Source organism: Hypoxylon trugodes, assembly GCF_022578975.1.
Source record: "Hypoxylon trugodes strain CBS 135444 unplaced genomic scaffold F4822scaffold_1, whole genome shotgun sequence".
Classification (NCBI taxonomy): domain Eukaryota; kingdom Fungi; phylum Ascomycota; class Sordariomycetes; order Xylariales; family Hypoxylaceae; genus Hypoxylon; species Hypoxylon trugodes.
The window spans coordinates 288251-309585 of record NW_026250016.1 but is presented as its reverse complement, the minus strand read 5'-3'; the positions used below and the strand labels follow the sequence as shown (position 1 = coordinate 309585).

The following is a 21335-nucleotide window of genomic DNA, read 5'->3' as shown; positions in this document are numbered from 1 at the left end:
GACCCAAAAAATGGAAACACCAAGCGGATGAGTTAGAGTTCAAGGCACCAAGTTAATAAGTCAGGAGGAAGTAGGAGGCCACATATGTCATGACTAGGGACGTTCTTTCTTCCATGCCAAAGGTTCATCCCAAAATGAGGGGTCCTGTGTTACCCGACTTCCAAAGTTCTCATTTTAATGTTTTCATGTTGTGTGACCTGAACTAGGTAGGTAGGTACTGTAGGTACTGTAGGTAACTAGAGGAGGAGCTATTAACGTACATGTCTAGTCTCAACTTTATGAAGGCCATCTTCATCACGTCTCCGTCACATTGGATTTTCTTCCTCTTCTATTCTTTTCTAACCCTACTCATATCTCATTACTGTTACTTAACATCTACCTATCCTGACCCTATCAAATCTAGTCATTTTCTATCCAAACTTACTCAAGTGCCTCAATTGAATTCTATCAACTTCCTTCCATCCTATGTGTCAATAGTTCATCCCTAAGCTACCATCATGCCATCTAATCGATCCTTCGTCAATGCTGTGTACTACCCCAGCTGGAGGGTTTACAAGGGTCTCCCTCCCTCAACTATGCAGCTAGACTATATCAACCGCATATACTATGCTTTCGTTCGCCTCAATTCAGACGGTTCTCTCCGGTTCCTCGATGAATTCGCTGATTGCAACAAGGAGGTAGACGGAGAGAAAGGATGTCTTGGCGCCATAGCTAAGTTGAAGCGTCAGAGGCCCGGCCTCCAAACGCTCGTGTCCGTCGGCGGCGGTAGCGGGAGTGCCGAGTTCCCTGATGTAGCTGCTGATCCTAAGCGCCGCGCTACCTTTGCGGACTCGTGTAGGCAGTTTGTCGATCAGTATGAATTTGATGGTGTCGACCTCGACTGGGAACATCCAACCACAGCAGAAGAAGGCGAAAATTATCTTGCCCTTCTCAACGACCTACGCGATGTGCTACCTTCGTCGCAGTACCTTCTCGCCACAGCTCTGCCCACAGGGGAATATTGCCTGAAACATATTAACGTTAAGGCCGCAGCGCAACTCCTCGATACCCTCAATCTTATGGCCTACGACTTCAATGGCCCCTGGACCGACGTGTCAGGTCATCATGCCCAGCTGTTACCTCCCCCCGGCCGCAAAGATGAGGTGGACCCCGCGTTACGGAATTCGTGTCACATCGGCGTCGACCGCCTATTATCACGGGGTTTCCCTGCATCTAAGATCGTACTAGGTGTGCCGGTTTACGCGCGCTCATTCGCAGGCGCCCGTGACGTCGGGCAATCCTTCACGTCAGCCACAGAGCTTGACTACAACGATCTACCACGCCATTGGATCCGTTCTGCTTCCGTGAACCCAAATGTCGCTGCTGCAAGCTACATCGACGATGGACGTGAAGGGAAGGGATTTGTCAGCTTCGACGTACCAGAGACGGTCAGACGCAAGGCTGAGTATGCTCGTGGGATGGGGTTAGGAGGGTTGTTCTTCTGGACGGGTGTTGGCGACGTTAATGGCCCTGAAAGCCTAGTCCGAGCCGGGTATGAAGGATTGAAAAATCTTTAATTGTCCTTGGCTATTGTTATAATATTAAAGGAGTATTCATACCACGGCCGCTCATGATAGAATTTAAAGGTTCTATAATTTAGGCCTTGTGGAAGGGAGAACATAGGGCAAATTTGTAAGTATTCTCATCTTCAATAGTCCTAAGGAATACACTTTAGATTGGATGATACCCGATATTATATGCTATATTTATGCGCAATGAAGGATTGATTAGAACTACGTATGGAAGGAAAGATGACCACAGCAAAGCAGCCATGAAGATGGCCCCGAGGAGAAAAAAGAAAAAGAAATGATTTATCACAACTCCAATCAACATGTGCGACATATAGTTCACATAGTCCAGTAAGTCGTCATGAAATTTACAGCGAAACTTGAGCGATGTATTGACATATGGTCGTAGTACCTAATTAATTATCGACTCTCTCGCAGAAATGCAATTATGAAAGCAAAAAGCCAACACCAAAACTAAAGCCATCCTTCCTTAGGTATCAGTCCTTCTCAAGCTGGAACGCCATCGCGAATGATATGCTGTCGTGAGTCGTAATGTCGTTATTCATGCCGGGAAACCATAATGCAGCGTCGACGATGGAAATGAAAATGAATTTGCCGAAAACAAGAAGGTGCAGAAAGGAAAATGCCCAGACGCGTCCGTTGCGAAGACAAGGAAAAACCATTGTGACCTGGAATATTAATCGTTAGCAGGTGAGTCAACCATTGTGTTTATCAGGATAATTACTTACCTGTTTACTTGCGGTTGAGGGGAGTGTTGGTCAAGAACATCTGGTTCTCGTTGCCGGTCTTCTTCTTCTGACCAGAAGTCTCCTTTCCCTTACCAGACGACTTGTCCTCCCTGTTGCGCTTAATGTACAGAGGGGGTGCAGCGTGTGAACGTTGCTCACGAATAGGCTGGGCCGAGGGGACCCAATCGCCGTTGGCGGAACGCGAAGCTCCAGCGCCGGTGTAAGGAACAGTGTAAGGCTTCCATCCAGAGTCGTTGTTGGCAGTGCCGGGAACGCCGACACCCTTCTCCTCCGGAGTCTTGTACTTGTCTGGCTTAGACATAGTGGCGTTGGAGGGCTGTTGGTAAGGAGTCAGTATTTATTTGTTGTCGGCGACAGGAAGTTGGGTCAGCAACGTGGACGCGCCGTACAAAAAAAAGAGTCCGAAAAGAAAAAAAACAGGCGTTCTCGGCGAAGAAGGAAAGGAGAAAATAGGGATGAGAATTCATAATTACAATCGCGGCGGCGTGAATATCGCCAGAAAAAAAGAAAAAAAGAAAAAAAGGAGAAGTCACGTGGATATTGCCAGAACAAAGAAGAAGTTGACGTGAGGGAGAATGACATACATGAGATGTGATGGATTGGATTAGGGATAGTACTTTCTCTTGCGAGCTACGTTGTAGACCTTGATGAAGCCGCGAGAGGTGCGATAAAAGTGAGTAGTAGAAAAAACAATTTCGTAACGAACCTCTGAAAGCTCCTTATTCTTCTTCTTGAACAGATCTTTAACAGACTTGACGATGCCAGACATTGTGAACGATGACGGTTCGAGTGGTGAAAGATTGAGGTTTGAAGGTGTTTTAGTGACGGCGGAGGAAATTATTTGGGAGAAAGGTTGGTTGGTGTAGAGGAAAGGAGGAAGGCAGGCGGCGCACCTTCTCGTGTTTTGAGCACGCTGAGTTATTTTGCAGCTGCCGGGCTACAATATCTAACAGTTGCGCTGGTTGATTGGTAAAATTTACTGTGATGATTGGCTCATGCACAGTGTTAGTGGTTACAATCCCCTATAAGGGACTCACTAACCGTGTTGTTCACTTATAAACAGCAGGTAAGTGGTATATGGGATGAAGGTAGGTACCTGACGCCGTGTTTCAAGGGGCCAACCAATTGTAAAACACAGCCACCGTGTTTATCGTGTTCTTGCCTTTAAACCCAACAGATTTGATATCTAATCGGAATACCGAACGCGTTCTCTGATATTAACATAAAGATACGCGAGAAGAAATAGGAAAACAATGACCTTAATTATGTGTTCAAGTAGATGGTCTGTATTTACAATTCCTGCTTGGTTCTTTGGTGTTGTCGAGGGACCCTAGTTGCCAAAATATTGACTTCGGATCAAACTTGAGAGAGTGGAACAACATAGCATGGGAAAAACTACCTTGGTACTGCTCCAAACTAGCCACAACGTAGTATCATATAAATCGATAAAATACGCCAATGATAAATACGTATTCTCACTATCGTGAAGGGGTCGAGTTGGAGTTTGGGGGTATCACGTGAGCAAGCGCCACATCTACGCCACCGATGAAGTCCTCATGCAGGGGGGGGGGGGGATTCCCTTCCACTCCAGCTGAAGTTGGTACATAGCCACATCACTTCAACATCTTAAATCTTAGAACATCATCTTTTCCTAATTGAATTAGAGATGTTTTATTACTTTGGAACTCATATTTTACGCTCATTTTTATTAGAATTCGTATAATAATATCAAGTGCCCATGGTTAAATTCGATTCCCAATGGCCGACGCATCACAGCAGGATTCCCCGTTGTCGATCACTGCTAACGTCACCGGGATTTTAACATTCATTGTGGCCATTATAGCAGCGGTCTATGTACGAATAGAATATTACCGCAACAGCGACAAGGAATATTTCCAAACCAAAACTTCACTCTCATGGTACAAAACAGAGTCAGAATGGCTAGCAGAGCTCATCAAGTCCGCAGAAGAGCGACCGGACGCCTGTGAACAACCTGGGTACCAGATGTACACATTTGTGATGGACGATCTGGTCAAACTCGAGCAGCGGCTGCTAGAACTAGTAGAGGAGACAGAGAGCAAGTCTGGAGTCGAACAGATAGATGATACGGGCAGGAAGTGGACAATTGTGCCAAAGAGTTGGGGCTTTACTATGGCCGTAGCGGCGGCATGGTTACCAGTCAGGTCAAAAGCATTAGACCTTTGCCGCCAGAGAGATGCACTGACTGCCCGAATATCCTTTACGCAATTAAGCATGATCTCTTCGTAAATGTTACCCCAAGCCGTGCGAATTATGTGTAACATGCTAATCTGTTCTTTAGGAGAATTGGTGAGGTTGAACGGAAGAGTAAGGCAAGGGAAGCAGCGGTTGATAATAGTTTAAAGAAGTTGGAAGCCATTGTCGAGGATCAGAAAGCAGAGATATATCGATTAGAGGACCTTCTTCGACGAACTATGCATCAGAATCGGATTCACCAGGAGATGAGTGGATCATCAACAAGCTCGCGTGCCAGGAAAAACTCGGGGTCGAAATTACACATAGAGGATTCCTTCTTTTCTGATAACCGAAGACGATAAAGTGTTACATGGTTAGATGATGGATAGCCCTTCCGTTAGAAGATGTAAATATTAATACGGTGCTTTGATTGTATATCCACCTTGGTAGAAGAATCCACCAGCCAAAGCGAGGGAGAGAACAGCGTATGACAAATTAAGCTCAACAACAGACCAGACCCAAATACATCCTAATGGTGGTGATCGCTTTAAGACAGCGAGATATCCGTACCTATTTGAGATGTGAATCAAATAGCAGCCCGAACAGATACTCGCAACGAAAAAGATAGCTTGCCGTAGTGGGGCTTGGAATCTCACCGGTAGTCCGGGGAAGAAGACTGGGACAGATTTATGTGGATGAAGCACCCAGACCAGTAAGAGAAATACTATATATGAATATCGTCTTAGTTCTAATATTCCTCTTTAGCTATATCGCTTTAATAACAGAATCTTACCGAAAAAGGCCTGTATTGCTCTGATTATAATTTGAGGCCATATGATGGAGATGGCATATTGATGTTGTACAAGCACATCGAGTGTGAAATGTAGCATGGCTAAACTAGCACTCCAAAGAACTGCATCCATAGCCCTATCAACTGTTGGAGGCAATAGTTCCTCATCTTCATCTTCGTCTTCATCGTCATTTCCATCATTTTTCCTTTGCTTTTTCTCAGCTTGTTCGAAAAGATCGCGGTCCTGGGCGAGCTTTAATAATGTATTTTCGCTGGGAACAGCAGATCGGTCGGGATGAGCTAGTTTGATCTCATTTACCGTAGCTGCTTTTCTTTCTTTTCGAGTCCGAACCATAGCGAACAATTAACGAAAATATAAAGTGTTTAAATTAAACGGATATTAATTCGAGTCTTGAGATGATATATAAAGATGATCGCGTGTCAAGGAGAGAAATCTGTTGAGTTTGAAAAATAAAGTACGAACTTTTTAGGCTTTAGCTCATAAGCTTACTCTCCATAATATATGACTAATACGGGGGTAAATACCTCGATATATGAATCCAATTAAACCCACGCGAGCTTCATCGCGACTCCATCGTCACTTTTCTTTCTCTAAGCTGTCTAATAGGTCCTTCGTTTCCTGTCGGGCATTCTCATACAGGGCAAATCATTTGCAAGGCTAGGAATGGACAATGGTTGAATTCAATTTCGAATTTGTTTAGCCTTAGTTTCTCTCGACTTTTATTGAATTGACACATGTGAACATACCGTCCATTCAGCTGTTCAAGAAAGGGGAGGGGTCTCGAAGACGACGAATACCAATTAGATGTTCTCCTAACTACCGAAATCCTACGATATACCCTCTCGCGATAACGAACAACGAATAAACCATGGCACCGACAGCTCTCTCCACATTCGCAATTCTCGTCGTCATCTTCCCTCTTCTCTACATATATACTGCGTCAGTGGCGCAAACACGAATGCCTACGTTGCGGGGGAAGCACATATGCCTGTTAATCGCACACCCAGATGACGAGGCTATGTTCTTTGCACCCTCTGTATTAGCCCTCACACGCCCTGAATCTGGCAATCAGCTTAAGATCCTATGTCTTAGTTCTGGCAATGCAGATGGTCTAGGAGAGACCCGCAAGAAAGAGCTTGCGAAGAGTGGCGTACTACTCGGCCTGCGCAGTGAAAACGATGTCCTCGTTTATGAAAGCCCGTAAGTACTAATCCTGCCCACCCCTTCAATACTCCATTCGAGGACAATGGCTAACCTAGGTTTCACAGTGACTTCCCCGACTCCATGACAACAACCTGGGACGCCTCCAAAATCTCCACTGTCCTAACCAGTGCCTTCGCACCACACCTCTCCTCCCAAAAACCGACCAACGATTCCACCGCTCCAACCGCTACCATCGACGTTCTCATAACCTTCGACGCGACCGGCGTATCCTCGCATCCGAACCATATATCCCTATACCACGGCGCTCGCCGCTTCGTATCTTCCCTCACAAAAGGACGTCCCGGCTGGGCCTCTCCTGTTGATTTATACACATTAACAAGCGTTGGAATACTGCGAAAGTATAGCAGTTTCCTAGACGTTTTCGCGACTGTCGCCGCCGTATCATTTTCTGCTTTCGGACGAAATACACCGAAGAAAAGCGATAGAGGGAACCCGGGTGTATTAGTTAGTGTGAGTACTCTAGTCGGGTCTCGAGAAAGCTACGGCGCAGCGAGAACAGCCATGACGGAGGCACACAAGAGCCAGATGGTTTGGTTCCGGTGGGGATGGATTGCATTAAGTCGATATATGTATGTGAATGATCTGAGACTAGAGAAGGTCAAATCATGACTTTCACAATGCTACAAAACCCATATTCCACAATAAGCCGGGATGAAAGATCCTATGAATGACGTAGAACCAAAACAAATTAACATCGTTGAAAGATTGCATATATATAAATACGTTAAATATTGTACAAGTATATAACTGCTCCATCCTAAAAATAGTCCTCGTCATCGTCGAAGGTACTTTGTGCACTAGAATCTCCCGTTGAACCACTAGGGGTTGCTTCCTCCACCTTCACTCCTTCCCCTGACTTTCGCCTTCGCCGACTATTTGCTGGTTGCTGGAGCATTCGTGATGTACTTGTGAGCAAGGTTTCAAGGCCGATCTTGTAAATTGGCGCATGGCCTCCTAGAGTTAGCTTATGATCTCCGCGGTACTTGAACGGTGTCGCTCTTCGGCTTGCTGTTTTCCCTTTCCATCTAATGGGAATGGACATAGAAAGACGCCGGTTTTTAACTCTTCTCTGAATCTCACGAGCAGGATCCACTATTGAGACGTATCCCGCAGCCGTTTTGTAGCGAGCTGGGTTTGGAATAAAATCTCGGAATTCTTCAATGAATTCTGGGACCGCGACGGTTACGAGCGGGTTCTCGTGGTTAAAACTCCGGATATTGTTTAGGTATTGGCTACACCAATTCTGAATATCTGCATACATCGTTGCCTTCTTAAACCGAGCCTGCTCGTATCGGTGCACAGTTTCGGATAGACGTACTCCATCACGGATCATTCGAACGTATTCGAATACCGCATCTTCGTACTCCTGGCAGTGGGCGTTATAAAATTTGATCGCTCGCCTCATCATGGGAAGGATCTTGCTGAATTGGGACCGCCCTATAAGATCTCGAATGCGTATGTTGTACTGTTCGAAGCCTGGCTCCACGTTATGAGCAACCATAGCGTTCCAAATAAGTTCCATCGTTGTAGAGTCAGGTATTTTAAAGCGCATGTCGGCGTGCTTCCACGCCGTGGATGCTGGCGGGGTACTCATAACGTAGGTCCACTCTAGAAGGTCTTGCCAGACAGATCGTGGAATTGGAATACTGAAAGTTTCTGATATGTGGACGACCAATCGGATGGCAGTGACAATCTCTGCATTCCCTCCATATGTCTCGGCGACGGTCTGCATGAGGCGCACCGTAGGGCGTACAATGTATTTCTCTTGCTTGATCTCGAGCTCTTTGGATCCAGCCTGGGATTCGGCCTCCTCTTCATAAGTTAATTTTTTCATTCGGATGCCGAAGTACTTATGTAGCATATGGGAACCAATAAATCGCAGTGATCCGGCACGCCCCAAGCCAACAATGAAAGCGCATAACAAGTTCTCGTCCATTGGGTAGCCGTCTCTAATAAGTCTGTAAATTAGCCTTGTGAGGGGTCTGTTCTTCCTCATTTGGCGCATAATGTCCTCGGCGTTTCGGACATCCTTATTAAGACCAAAGTACAATCGTTTAAGTCGAGTATTTAATCTCAGCCGGTCCAATTTATAGACGTAGCTATGATCTAGTTTGATGCGAGTGCGGTGGAGATTTCGAGGTTGAACCATCATCCTAGTCTTGTCGTAGCCCGTATACATAGGCCTTGTGAGAAAGCGTGCTGCTATATATTCGAGATATATTTCGCTATGCCGTAAATTGGCGGTATCCGTACGAACCATCTCATTCCATAACCATCTTGCGCCAGCCGGATCCGAAGCGGCACCTGCGAATCTAAGTAGATAGCGGTATTCTTCAACCTGCAGGATCTGACCGGAGGCTTTCAATGCTACCACGAGGGCCATCATACGCTGGAGTAACCCCGTGTAAAGTTTCCGCACGCCCCAATCGTCGATAAACGAATCCATGTTCAGCGTCTGATACATCCCAGGGGATACATACGTCCCATCAGTAGGGTCTGCGTATTTAGCAACAGACATTGGATCCAATGAACGGAAGAATTCAGTAAATGTGGTTCGAGGCAGCATATCCACAGCTTCTTGTAGTTCCAAATCATCCATGAGCGAAATGCGTTGAAGATGCATAAGCAATCTTCGGGTGTCTCTTCGTTGCAACGCATCGAGAGCCCTTTGAAACGAGTTGGAGAACTGTTCGGCTGTTACACTAACGGGCGATTGCGCTGTTGGCACATCGGAAACACCGGGATCTTTGCTCGTAGAAACTGCATTAAAATCATTATGCTTTGGTTTCTGACTGAGAAGATCACGAAAGAGCATGAACTCGGGCGCCGAGACCCCATCGACAGGACGCGCCGTCGTCGTGATACCACGGGCAAGGTTGTAAGTACTCTGGCATCTCGGTACACGCTTGCCATTAATACGGATGGTTTCTCGAGAGATCCGATGTAAACGAAGACTAATTATTCGCGAGCAGGTTCCTTTAGGAGGGGTATAAAAAAGGGCGCGATGCCCACCGAAGGCCGCCATTGAGGCGACAGGGGACATTATACAGATCTTCTAGCAGTATCATGACGGCATAAGGACGGGACAGTGATTTATAACGAATCTAGGTATACATAAGTAAAGTAGGCGATTTGCGGGGAAGTAAATAAAATGAGTGAAGATATTCCGGGGTATCGTATTTAGTATTGTGTGGAGTTGTGGAGTTGAAATATTCGCACGGAGACGACTTATCTGTTCAAAATCTGGGGAAGTATTTACGTACCGAATGACATAATTAAGTTATGTAATCAGATAGAGTTACGTCAGGTGGTCATGGCTCCCGATACCAAGGTACATAAAATAATTAAGTAATTTATTTTATGGGTCTTCAATGGTCCGTGCCTCTCTTCACTAACAATTCATTATTCTTCTCATTCTTTAGGGCTGCAATCTTCAAGCTTCTACAACAAGCAAGATATCAATACCAAACACGACTACCCGTGCCATACGACGCCTTAATTCAGTCCGGACTACGTTTAGTAAAGGCGAAAATATGGCCAGTGGCGAAGAAGGCCCAGCTGGCGGCTCAGTATCCGAACCCCTCGATCTTGTGCGCCTTCTACTCGATGAGGTTGTCTTTGTGAAGTTACGAGGCGATCGGGAATTGAAAGGACGCCTTCACGTATGTATATCGAATTTGAAAACGGACGAGTATTTTTTCAGCTAATTGATGGTGTTTAAGGCCTATGATAGTCATATGAACTTGGTCTTAGGTGATGTGGTGGAGACCATCTACTCGGTCGATGAGGATGATGAAGATGAAGAGATCAGAGTAAATACCCTTTTCCTGTCATAGTATACCTCCTTACTAATCTTATTAGACGACGACCAAGAAATCCGAAATGTTATTTGTGCGAGGTGCGCTACTACCCTTTTCCTTGGCACCTGTTATGATTTCCACCTAACATCTATTCTTAGGCGATAGTGTCGTCCTCGTTTCACCTCAGAACTCATCGTGAATTATCAACTACGAATTCGCTTTGATTCGACATGGAACGTATAGTTCCTACTTGGGCCGTCCATTAAACGCCATGCTTCGTCTCCATGCTCAATTAAATGAACCGAGGTTCGAATTCTGAGTGTCGGAACTCCGTTCGGAGGCAGATAAGCCAAACCCCATGTTGAGGTAAATGGGGATTAATCTCGGGGCATGCGCAAGGAGGCTTTAGACCATTTTTAGGGCGAGTAAGCTCTTAAATTATTGCAGCAAGTCCTATCATTCGCGTATGTGGTCTATTAGGATATGGAAATATGGTGATGGTAGTTTTCGAGATCATCAAAGCTCTAACCTCATGCAGCCACTACGCATGCTACCGTTAGTCTTATCCGTTCAATGCAACATCCTCCATGTCGCGGATGGAATCGACCACTGATAACCGTCGAATATCTTCTCAGTCCTTGCTAAGTTCAGTTTTGCGATGTGCTCAAGCCTCCCCCACACCAGCTTCTTATCAGAGCTAGCTATCATATTATCTCCACCGGTCCTTGATCTGAATTCCGAGCTGTCGGCTTATCTTGACAACCTTGGAACTTGGACCTTGTCCCTTACCTATCTCGTCCTTCCTATCATGGTTGATAGCTACCTCCTCATTTCCATTCCATTGGGGATAGTCGGTTTTAACATGCCAGTTTAGTGAGGTTTCCCTTTGTTCATCAGCTACCTGAGTACCTGAGTTAGCTATCAGTTAAGCAGTCGGGTAACTCCGCTATCTCTTTTCGTATTCCTATAACTCCGCAGAAAGTATGAGGAGTTCTTATAACCCTCGGTAGTATTATACCCTCAACGTACCGAACATTGTTCAAGGAATATCACGGGCTCTCCTGTTTTTATCTCTTTTCCACTCACTCTCATATATCAACAATCTACGTCACCTTGTTTCCCTAGGTGTAACAATGAAGGCGACCGTACCATTTACCATGGAGGCAGAAAAAACAGATAGTGAAGGGCAAGCGCCTAAAGCAACCGACGTCGATGCGGCACTGGAATATCTTAATCATGAAAACATTACAGTGATGACTGAGATCGATGAGAAGGCCCTTGTTAGAAAACTTGATTGGACAATTGTCCCGCTTATGTGTTCGTACAAGGTCTAATCCTGCTCACGAAAAGCTAGTTAACGACTGTGTAGGGGCTTGCTACAATCTTCAATATCTTGACAAGACACTGAGTAGGTAAATTACTCAAATCATTGGCCTGTCCATAAGCTCATCATAAGGCAGTCAATTATGCCAATGTTATGGGGCTACAAGAAGATACCGGAATAACCGGAAATCAGTTTTCTCTTCTCGCCACACTTTTCTACGTTACATATCTGGCATTCGAGTTTCCTACGGGTTATCTTATGCAAAGACTCCCCACTGCGAAATACCTTGGGGCGAATGTAATTCTCTGGGTAAGTTAGGCATTCAAGGACACGTATTGTGCCTCTAAGTCGATGGTCAGGCGGTGGTCCTTCGATTTTTCTCACGCTCCCGATGGCAGCACGCGAACTCAGCCAAAAATCATTAGAAGTAACTAATAGATAATATATTAGGGGTTGATAATCACATTGAACTCCGCCGCAAAGAATTGGGCTGCTCTCGCAACCCTTCGGACCCTTCTGGGATGCTTTGAGGCTGCGGTAGCACCAGCGCTCATATTGGTAACAAGCATGTGGTATAAACGATCTGAACAGCCTGCTCGTGTCGGTTTCTGGTACGTCGGAACAGGAACAGGCACGATTATCGGAGCTTTAACATCATTCGGGTTCCAACATTACGAGTCGGAAATATTCACACCATGGCAGATTATGTTCCTTCTATTCGGTCTCATTACCATTGCGGTCGGCATTCTCACAATGATATTCCTTCCTGATAGCCCGATGAAGTCACGTCTCACTCGCGAGGAGAAAATATGGGCGATTGAGCGTCTCCGCGAGAATCAAACCGGTATCGAGAATAAGCACTTCAAGATAAACCAAGTATGGGATTGTTTTACCGACCCGCAAACTTGGCTTATCATTCTCATGACAATTACGATGAACATACCGAACGGTGCTGTCAGCAGTTATCAAGCGACGATTATCAAAGGCTTTGGATATACTTCCAAGGAAACCGCCCTGCTGTCCATTCCCTCCGGCGTGGTTAGCTGTATATCAGTCATCGGAGGGGGTATCAGCTCAGCCAAATTCAACGCTCGCGGGCCCGTCATCATTATCCTCCTACTTATAGGAGGTATACTCGGTGGTTCTCTTCTAGCCTTCTCAGATGCGACCAACAAGCCTGCGCTGCTGGCGGGAAACTACCTCACCAATGTCATCGGAGCAGCGCTGCCATTAGTCTATTCATATTCAGCAGCTAACTATGCAGGTCACACGAAGAAAGTTACCATGAATGCAGTCGTCCTCGTGTCATTTTGCGCGGGGAATATCATTGGGCCGCAGACATTCCGCGACTCTGACAAGCCTCAGTACCTCCCCGCGAAAATCGTAATTGTGGCATCAACGGCTGTAGCGGCGGTTACGACAGGCGTATTGATGGCTTATTACGCCTGGGAGAATCGAAGACGCGATCGACTGCACTTGGGCCTTGAGCATAAGAAGAATAGTGAGTTCTTCGATATGACGGATCGCGAGAATAAGGAATTTCGAGTAAGTAGAATTTTTGAATGAGCATTCTTAGAGTTGATATACTAACCTGCGTAGTACCGGTGGTAATATGATGGAGATATGCACACGTACGAAGAAGGGAGAACGCCAAAACTTGGGACCTAAAACATGGTGATCGGCAAGTAAAAAGAAGACTCAAACGTTAGATTCAATCCAGTTCGATAAATAATTACAGTACATATCGGAAGCCCTCATTATCCAACTCAGTAACATCGTGCATACCTTGCTCAATCGCTTCCTTTTCTTGCTCCGCCGAAAGCCTTGAGCCGTATGTGGCCGCGTCACGATCTCTCTTCTTGTTCACTAGCCACATGTAAAGATATAGTACGATCACCATCGTTGTCTTCACACAATAACCAATCAGGATCCTAAAGCTAAGAGTCAGTTTCGCATCAACTGCTTAACTTTGGGGAACTTACGCAATGTAGGCTGACGTATAGAATGGTGCTTCCGAATCGATGAAAGTCTGTGGCCCTATAATATTTCCAACACAATAGCCCACAAATAGAAAAGCACCCGTCAATTGTTTTTTAGTGTATCCAGCCACGTTGCTACTTACCATCGTCAAGCTTAGACTAAACCCTACCGACGAGAACGAGCACAGCCAAAGCGCGACCAGCCGACTCCATCTGTTTTCAGTTCCATCTGGGCCAACTGGTAGGCCAACGAGAGCTGCGCCACAACCAACACAGACTAAATTGGTTATCAACATGACGGCGCAGCGCATGTTAGGGAATCGAGAGCTGATCCAACCAGATAGGAGAAGAGAACAAAATTGGATCACATTCCCCGGGATCTGTAAATACTGTGTCTCGAGTACGTCAAAACCAAATGTCTCTAGAATGATTGAGGTGAACTATCGATTCGTCAGTATCCTAGTAGTCACCAAACATGAGATGCTTACACTTGACTGGGCGGCGTTTGGGATCTGCGAAGCAATTGCCATAACAAATAGAATCCAAGTTTTGGGATCCCCAAGGCATTGCCACATCTGATAAGTTTTGAAATGGCGGTTTTTTACTCCTTGTCGGTTCGTTGCTACTCGTTCGACAGCCACAATTTTCTCCCTTTCATTTAGGAATCGTGCTGTGGAAGGAAGGTCAGGCATAAAGACGAGGAAAACGGTTGCCCAAGCCAGACTTATGGAACCGAATATGAGGAAGATATACATCCATGGCTGTAACCCCGAAGTTATATGGCCAATCTAATATGCATTAGCCTTAGGTAGAGAAATCAAGGGTCTTCCACTGATCACCCCCGCCCTTTCTAGGGCCTGAAGACATACTAGAAGTTCTTTAAGTCAGCTCCTGCTCTAACAGAGAAAGTATTTCCTGGAACAATCATACTTACCAGCATAACCAAGTAAACCACCAAATATCCCAGCAATTCCGTTCATGCTATAATAAGTTGTTAATCGCATCGGTTGCTCGTCTTGGCGCCACCACATGGAGAGTACGAGCACGAATCCAGGGTTTACTACAGCCTCAAAGCAACCGAGCAGGAACCGATTGATCGCTATTCCAGCAAAATTCTTACAAGCTGGAGTGACAATAGTGAGCATACCCCAGACTAGCGTTCCGTTAGTCAGGTGGTAGGTCTAGATAGGGGGGCTATCAACCTAAAGCAGAACCGCCGATAAATTTCCCAACGGGCAGTCTTTGAAGCAGATATCCAGCAGGCCATTGTGCTATCAAGTAACCTAGTGATGGATTAGTTCAATGCACGGTAGCCCGGCTCATGAGCAGACGAAATACCGAAATAAAATATAGATAACGACCACGAGTAATCTTGACCATGCAGATTCGTCCCCTCTCGTAACCCAAAGACGCTCGCGAAATTGAAAGTGGCTTTATCGAGGTACTGGAGTAGATACGTTCCCATCAAAAGTGGTAAGATGTGCTGGTCAATTCTTCGCAAGACCTGGCGGGCCTCCTGAGGATCGAGATCGGTAGCATCTTGTCTTCTGTAAAGCTCATATGCGTCGTCTAGATCTTTGGAAGAAGCTTCTGGCTTTGTTCTCAAGTGAGCAGGGTCCGGATCGGAGACGTATATAACGCTATCTGGAATAGCTTCTTGAGCCGATGCCTTCTCACTCATGATTCCGAGTAACGATTGAATAACTGTATAACATGTTTGACTAAGAACTACTTCCCTTAGAGCAATAAGGAAAGCATAATATATATATTTTCCATCCACTCATATTCTTTCAGTGGTGTCGGAACGGACCGACCATCCTTTTATAGCCTAGAACATATTCGCAAAACTGCACCTGAATGATGCTTACATGGAAGTGTATAATGTTACCTTATGATTAGCAGTACAGCTCTAGACTTGATTTCCATCTTAGATACGACGTGGGAATAGACGTGGTTATATACCGATGCGGGGAAGGTCGTAGGTAGACCGGGTTCCTATCTCGTCTCAAAGCGTCTATTGGTGCTACAGTTGATGCCAAGGGGATAGGAAGCATAGTAAATGCGCGACTCGAAATATACGTGGAATATATCCTCTGGATATGTTCCATAATACCTGCGTTGGCGTGGTTCTATACTCCGAGCCTTTGCCTAGATGGCTTATCTCAATGGCTCCGTTGCGAGTTGTACATGTTGAAGCTTTGAGAAATGGTAAATTAGATGGCGGGGAATTACATGTACCTGTGTACTAGGTACATGTATCATCTTATCTTATCGATATGTACCCTCGGAATCAACCAGACGCTCGGGCCATTAAATTGGTGCAACGTCAAAAAGGAGGTGGAAAAGGGACTAAGTACCTAAGTACCTAGGTAGATAGATGCATTTTTTTGATACCGTGTTTATCTTGCTTTATACCAATAATCGGGGGGCCCATCCAGCGATATGCGTTCCATGGATTTTATTCCTTATTGTTCAAAGTAATTAAGCCCTTAGGCTTGATCGTTGGTTCGCGATACTTGGTTCAGGGGCAGGTTCAGCGAAACAATCCATGGGAATGTAACAATCTGATAGCGTAGCACTCGACGGGAACCATTTCAAAAATATCATCATAGCCGTAGACATTGGAACCGAATCAAACATGTACATCGTCCGTTACTCAGCAAGTAACCGTCACCACCCTCAACTCTATCATCCGAAAGACTAGTACCGAAATCAGCCAGGAATTTAAAATGAGTACTTCCAAGGTAGCAGTATGTAAACTAACAAATGGCACTTACTAGATCGAAATCATGATGAGTGCACTTAAAACATACATCATGAGCAAAGCTTGTCTCCATTTTACCTCCTTAGGGATAGCCCCCACTAACGGGTCACGGAGCATGCTGATATGATAGTTCTACCCAATGTCATGCAAACCGAGGCGGCGAATAGAACGGGAGCAAAGGGTATATTGTTGTTTTGCGTCACGTAGGGCATCAGATGGCCTGTTTTATCGTGCGCGGCTGTGCGAAATGCGTAGCCTAGGAACTCCACTACAAGACGTGTCAACTCAATAAGGCTAGTATATATTTACCTACATAGGGAGAATAGAATGAGATCAAACATACTGTAGCCGCCTATAACAAATTGTATGCGGAACCAGGCGCGGGTCTTTCATAGTTTCTAGCAGTGTGCAATTGTTAGTAGCAACAAAATACAGAAAATCACTGCCGCTTCGATGGAAGGTACATATCTCCAAAGATAGTATCCATGCTTATAGGGTTCAAGTTGAGCCATTGTTACTAGTTTTCGCTACCGGTTATTTGTGTGGCAATCGAAGACTTGTAGAATGTTATGGCTTCGTGCTGTGTACCCAGGTAGGTATCCGGGTATGCAAGCTTATAAAGGCAGCCCAAAAATCAATGAGGATGACGATGGCGCTAGATAAAGAACCTCAACGAGCCCGCAGAAAGAGAAAGGTGTAAAAAAAGGGCGGGTAGAATGCTAGGTGATGCGGATTAGAAGCATGTTGTGATATGGTATTCTTACACTTGTAAGAGGCATTGTCGTTATATACCTACTTGTTTAGGAATCCAGGCATGAATCGAAAAGGGGTTATTCAGCCACTAACCTGTGTATACGTAAGTCTGAACTTCATCTAAGACTTCGTATCCGACGATTCGACACATAGTCGGCACACGGCGCACGGTATCGTTAACGATGCGATTGGTTGATGTCGAACTGAGCAATCAGTCTCTCACCGATGCGTTGTGGAACCAGGTGGATCAGCGCTCTCATCAGCTTTTGATTGGCTAAGAGGCTTCCCGTCTTACCGGGTCGGCGAGGGCCCAATCATAAAGTGTCAAATGCGACTTTACGATCATCGCAATGCCAGTTAGGCTGACTCAGATGTTACTCTCTCCAAGTCGCGGGTCGTAGACCGGATCGAAGAGGATGTCCTAAGCGGCACCATGTAGATATAGATCCGCTTATTGCATCAAGATCCCGGATCAAAGAGTCCTATATAAGTCGAACGAAGATGTTTCGATCGTTATACGCGTCCCTATTCCCCTCATACCATATGAAGCCACTTCGCTGTCAATATGAATTCCTCCTTGGTGGCGGCTTGTAATGCTGCGAGCTTCAACCCTTCTATCTTTGGTGGCGAGATTCTCTCCGTTGAGGCGAACCTAGTGTCCAACTACAGCGCAAATGCTCCCGACGCTTTCAGATATGTCGCACCTTCGGTACAGCTAAAGAACGCCAGTTTCTGCAACATCACCGTCTCGTACACCCACCCCGGACAGGGCGATAATATCATAATCGAGTCTTGGTTCCCAGTAAGTAATTGGAATGGTCGCTTCCAAGCCGTTGGTGGCGGTGGCTGGGTAGCCGGACGATTCGCCATATCCTATGGAGCTATGGTCGGCGCACTTGCAGACGGGTTCGCGACCACCACAACAGACGCTGGGCTAGGCGCCGCCCCAGATGCCAATCCATGGGCTCTTGATAGTCCCGGAAATGTGAATCTATACAACTTGCAGAATCTGGGCTCGGTTTCTCTCAATGACCAAGTGCATACCTAATGAATTCTCCTAGGCCATGTCATTAGGAAACCCTAACTTATCCGCAATATAGGCCCTCATTGGAAAAGCTCTTATAAGCAGTTTCTATGGTAGGGCTCCGGAGTATTCCTATTGGACCGGTTGCTCCCAGGGTGGTCAACAGGGTCTTATGATAGCTCAACGATACCCAACAGCATACGATGGCATCATCGCTGGGGCACCCGCAATCTATTGGACAGAGATGTTACCAAGTCTCCAATGGTCACAGCAAGTAATGGCTGAGCTCGATTACTACCCTTACGGCTGTGAAATTGACGCCATTACCGCTGCAGCAATCTCGGCCTGCGATAACCTCGACGGCGTTGTGGATGACGTCATCGCTTGTCCAGATAGCTGTCTGGCTACATTTAACCCCTTTTCGGTTGTTGGCCAGAACGTCAAGTGCACCCAAACCAATGGCACAGAGGTGAGAATCAGCGAAGAAGCCGCAATAGTGGTAAACTCTACCTGGAATGGGATGACAATGAGGAATGGAAAGCAAATCTGGTATGGCCTGAATCCTGGTTCCGATCTGACTGGTGATTCGCCGGGAATTGATAAACAACCTGGAGTTGCAGCAACAACTTGCAACGAAACTGGTTGCGTTGGTGTCCCCAGTTCTCTTGGTTTGCAATGGATTCAGTTGTTCGTGGCGAGAAATCCGGACAAAGACTGTACGAATCTGACCCGAACTGGGTTTGATGACTTGGCCCACGCAGGTATACAACAATACAGTTCCATCATCGGTACAACAGACCCGGATCTGTCTCGGTTTCAAGAAGTCGGAGGGAAGATAATTTCTTTCCATGGACTAGTCAGTTTAAACCGCGTTTCCCCTCGTTGATAGAGAACTAACGCAGCATCCGACAGGCCGACAATGTGATCCCCACCAAGGGTACTGAGCAGTATTACAATCGGGTATTCGACCTTTTACCAAACGTGCACGACTTCTATCGATATTATGAAGTACCCGGTCTCAGCCATTGCTTCGGAGGGGCAAGCGGCCAGCCGGACCAACTTTTCAGCCAGCTGCGCAACTGGGTCGAGAACGGTACAGCGCCGGAGAGCTCGCCGGTCAAGCTCACTGTAGCTGAAAAGACACATGACCGCATTCTATGTCCATATCTGCAGGTAGCCCGCCTAAATCCAGCCTGTGGTGATGCCGCAAAGGCTAGCTGTTGGTCATGTGTAGGTCCACGTACCTCCGAGTCCACGCTCGATGAAATCTAAGGAATGAGAGCAGGTTTTTTTGTAGTAATCCAGGTATCTTGAACCATATGCTCTATATGGATAGGTGAAGCAGATTTCTGTCGGATCACCTTGTCGCATTTTTATCATATTTTCTATTTCGTATAAATATGACGAAATACCCCTCCCGGGTATTTTTACTATTAAATTTGGAGCAATTTTTAACCCCTTAGAACCCCTGGATTGTGATCGCTAATAAAACAAATAGGATAAAGCGGAGAAGGCACGTATCTTAAGGTGCTGGCTGTTTTCTGTCGTTATATTCTCACGCTTGATAGTAATTGGTGCTATATGACGGTGTTAATTTACTTTCCATACGGAGCGATTCGGCCACTCGAGCCAGTCGGTCCAATATGGGCCCAGATGACTGGTGATGGCCTTTATTATAAATCTTCCAGATTGACCGACGACCCAGTAGTCGCTGGCGCGGTGCAAGAGTACCGCGAAGTAGGCAAGGATAACAAGAGCTTCTGGCCGCCTCTGACGTAGGCATTGCGTATACTGCTTTGAGACGCGCACGAGCCACTCCTGCACGACAACGAATCGTCGAGCGTCGGAAGAGTGCAGAGAATCGAAGAGATACTGGAGTATCTTGACGGCCTCCACATATACCCGGAGTGTGGGTTGGTCCGACACCTCCTCGCCAAGCCGCTGTAAGAGGTTATCGCACTCAATCCCTGACGTGGCTGCAATATCTTTCCCTGCGTACGCGAGGTCTAAAGATATCCGATCCCGAAAAATGATGGAGACTTTCTGCCAAGATTGACCAGCGACAGCGCGGATGCCATGATGTATATCGATACATTGTGTGAGTTTGTCTAGGACCGTTGAAAGTTCCAAGGAGGCCGATAGCGCGTCAAAGAGCACATGCTGCCCAAGGATAGTGGAGAAAACGAAGAGAGCCAGACAGTTATCGTCGGTAACTTCTGGAGATTGAGTATGGAATTGATTTAGTGCGCGAGTTTGTAGTCTAGTTGATTCGATCCGGTAGGAAGACTGACTTTCGCCTGTAAGAGTGCTCTTGTGGGCAGCGGAAAAGGCAATCAACTCGTCCATCAAATATGGAATTTTGAGGGCTTCCTCATACGCAAGATCGAAAAGTTGACTGAGCTCAATATGAATTGGTTGAACAAGCTTCACCATTTGGTTCTTAAGATGATTCAGTAACTCCATGTGGAATAAACTGTACGACTCGACAAGCACATATGACGGAGCTGAAGTAGTTGAAATAGTTTCTGGCGGGCTGGATTGAGAGGTGCATAACGAGGTGCTTGGGGTGCATTCACGGCTGGGTTCTGTTGAAGAGTGTAGTGTAGTAGGGAGTGTAGGGAGCGTAGGAAGTGTGGAAACACTGAAGGCGGCAAGATATAAGCATTGTCGCCCTAAATTGGTACATCTGGTACATGAAGGCCGTACCTCGTCGCATTTTATCTTACGTCGTTTGCACTCCTTGCAACCGAAACGAGACTTGGTGTGAGGCTTTGGCATATCGTGAACGAACCTTGCCGACTTGTATTTTCTAAGTTCTAAGTTTTAATTTGACAGTCGGAGTTGAGACCGTCATTGTTCACTTTGAACCTTTTATACGGTACCTAGGCGGATACATGTACCCAGGTACCACCATAGCACAAACCTAGCTGTAGCTTTCATTGGCTGGACTTATCGGAGTTGCTGGATTTGTGACACGCTAACCATATTGGGTATAAATCAAAGCTTGATACAGATGTACCTCGATTTTGAAGCTTGGACCACTTAGATTCGTGCAACGTTAAAAAAGATGTAAAATAGGAAATTCTTGAATTCTTATATCGAGAGCTATCACTGTCACCTACAA

At 46.0% G+C, this 21335-nt stretch overlaps 11 protein-coding genes across 11 annotated transcripts; 6 read left to right on the top strand and 5 right to left on the bottom strand.

Moving 5' to 3' along the window:
* Positions 1-182: 182 nt before the first annotated feature.
* Positions 183-1975, top strand: F4822DRAFT_3482 (glycoside hydrolase family 18 protein). The gene is made up of 2 exons (XM_051455918.1): positions 183-1671; positions 1957-1975. The coding sequence occupies exon 1, from the start codon at positions 498-500 to the stop codon at positions 1554-1556; it is 1059 nt and encodes a 352-aa protein (XP_051318971.1). The 5' UTR covers positions 183-497; the 3' UTR covers positions 1557-1671; positions 1957-1975.
* On the bottom strand, positions 1758-3022 carry F4822DRAFT_383820 (uncharacterized protein). Its single transcript, XM_051456472.1, has 3 exons — positions 2316-3022; positions 1957-2258; positions 1758-1898 (listed from the first exon to the last, which is right to left on the bottom strand). Exons 1-2 carry the CDS (start codon positions 2616-2618, stop codon positions 2106-2108), a joined length of 456 nt encoding a protein of 151 aa, XP_051318970.1. The 5' UTR covers positions 2619-3022; the 3' UTR covers positions 1758-1898; positions 1957-2105.
* A 902-nt stretch (positions 3023-3924) lies between these two features.
* F4822DRAFT_3139 (uncharacterized protein) lies at positions 3925-4764 on the top strand. The gene has a single exon (XM_051455367.1). The coding sequence runs from the start codon at positions 4076-4078 to the stop codon at positions 4583-4585; it is 510 nt and encodes a 169-aa protein (XP_051318969.1). The 5' UTR covers positions 3925-4075; the 3' UTR covers positions 4586-4764.
* Positions 4765-5093: 329 nt separating this feature from the next.
* Positions 5094-5804, bottom strand: F4822DRAFT_3224 (uncharacterized protein). The gene has a single exon (XM_051455488.1). It carries the CDS (start codon positions 5674-5676, stop codon positions 5293-5295), a length of 384 nt encoding a protein of 127 aa, XP_051318968.1. The 5' UTR covers positions 5677-5804; the 3' UTR covers positions 5094-5292.
* A 98-nt stretch (positions 5805-5902) lies between these two features.
* Positions 5903-7250, top strand: F4822DRAFT_3206 (LmbE-like protein). The gene is made up of 2 exons (XM_051455463.1): positions 5903-6543; positions 6612-7250. Exons 1-2 carry the CDS (start codon positions 6212-6214, stop codon positions 7174-7176), a joined length of 897 nt encoding a protein of 298 aa, XP_051318967.1. The 5' UTR covers positions 5903-6211; the 3' UTR covers positions 7177-7250.
* Positions 7251-7324: 74 nt separating this feature from the next.
* Positions 7325-9592, bottom strand: F4822DRAFT_423656 (uncharacterized protein; the record flags this gene model as incomplete). The annotated part of the gene is made up of 1 exon (XM_051460014.1): positions 7325-9592. One exon carries the CDS (start codon positions 9590-9592, stop codon positions 7325-7327), a length of 2268 nt encoding a protein of 755 aa, XP_051318966.1.
* A 508-nt stretch (positions 9593-10100) lies between these two features.
* F4822DRAFT_423655 (like-Sm domain-containing protein) lies at positions 10101-10566 on the top strand (the record flags this gene model as incomplete). Its single annotated transcript, XM_051460013.1, has 4 exons — positions 10101-10229; positions 10290-10379; positions 10429-10465; positions 10526-10566. The coding sequence occupies 4 exons, from the start codon at positions 10101-10103 to the stop codon at positions 10564-10566; spliced, it is 297 nt and encodes a 98-aa protein (XP_051318965.1).
* Positions 10567-11524: 958 nt separating this feature from the next.
* Positions 11525-13302, top strand: F4822DRAFT_435583 (allantoate permease; the record flags this gene model as incomplete). Its single annotated transcript, XM_051462218.1, has 5 exons — positions 11525-11684; positions 11737-11775; positions 11828-12000; positions 12142-13236; positions 13291-13302. The coding sequence occupies 5 exons, from the start codon at positions 11525-11527 to the stop codon at positions 13300-13302; spliced, it is 1479 nt and encodes a 492-aa protein (XP_051318964.1).
* A 121-nt stretch (positions 13303-13423) lies between these two features.
* F4822DRAFT_423653 (MFS general substrate transporter) lies at positions 13424-15351 on the bottom strand (the record flags this gene model as incomplete). The annotated part of the gene is made up of 7 exons (XM_051460012.1): positions 13424-13622; positions 13674-14110; positions 14159-14458; positions 14510-14538; positions 14605-14823; positions 14873-14953; positions 15009-15351. 7 exons carry the CDS (start codon positions 15349-15351, stop codon positions 13424-13426), a joined length of 1608 nt encoding a protein of 535 aa, XP_051318963.1.
* A 2401-nt stretch (positions 15352-17752) lies between these two features.
* Positions 17753-19483, top strand: F4822DRAFT_435581 (Tannase/feruloyl esterase; the record flags this gene model as incomplete). Its single annotated transcript, XM_051462217.1, has 3 exons — positions 17753-18223; positions 18288-19067; positions 19124-19483. The coding sequence occupies 3 exons, from the start codon at positions 17753-17755 to the stop codon at positions 19481-19483; spliced, it is 1611 nt and encodes a 536-aa protein (XP_051318962.1).
* Positions 19484-19579: 96 nt separating this feature from the next.
* Positions 19580-21029, bottom strand: F4822DRAFT_3185 (uncharacterized protein). The gene has a single exon (XM_051455423.1). The coding sequence runs from the start codon at positions 20987-20989 to the stop codon at positions 19802-19804; it is 1188 nt and encodes a 395-aa protein (XP_051318961.1). The 5' UTR covers positions 20990-21029; the 3' UTR covers positions 19580-19801.
* Positions 21030-21335: the final 306 nt, after the last annotated feature.

Coding starts and splice junctions, on each gene's coding strand:
- F4822DRAFT_383820 (XM_051456472.1), bottom strand. CDS start 2,618: ATGTCTAAGCCAGACAAGTACAAGACTCCGGAGGAGAAGGGTGTCGGC. Junction 2,259..2,315: donor TGTTCTTGACCAACACTCCC/CTCAACCGCAAG, acceptor TGGTTGACTCAC/CTGCTAACGATTAATATTCC.
- F4822DRAFT_3206 (XM_051455463.1), top strand. CDS start 6,212: ATGGCACCGACAGCTCTCTCCACATTCGCAATTCTCGTCGTCATCTTC. Junction 6,544..6,611: donor GTCCTCGTTTATGAAAGCCC/GTAAGTACTAAT, acceptor TAGGTTTCACAG/TGACTTCCCCGACTCCATGA.
- F4822DRAFT_3224 (XM_051455488.1), bottom strand. CDS start 5,676: ATGGTTCGGACTCGAAAAGAAAGAAAAGCAGCTACGGTAAATGAGATC.
- F4822DRAFT_3482 (XM_051455918.1), top strand. CDS start 498: ATGCCATCTAATCGATCCTTCGTCAATGCTGTGTACTACCCCAGCTGG.
- F4822DRAFT_3185 (XM_051455423.1), bottom strand. CDS start 20,989: ATGCCAAAGCCTCACACCAAGTCTCGTTTCGGTTGCAAGGAGTGCAAA.
- F4822DRAFT_3139 (XM_051455367.1), top strand. CDS start 4,076: ATGGCCGACGCATCACAGCAGGATTCCCCGTTGTCGATCACTGCTAAC.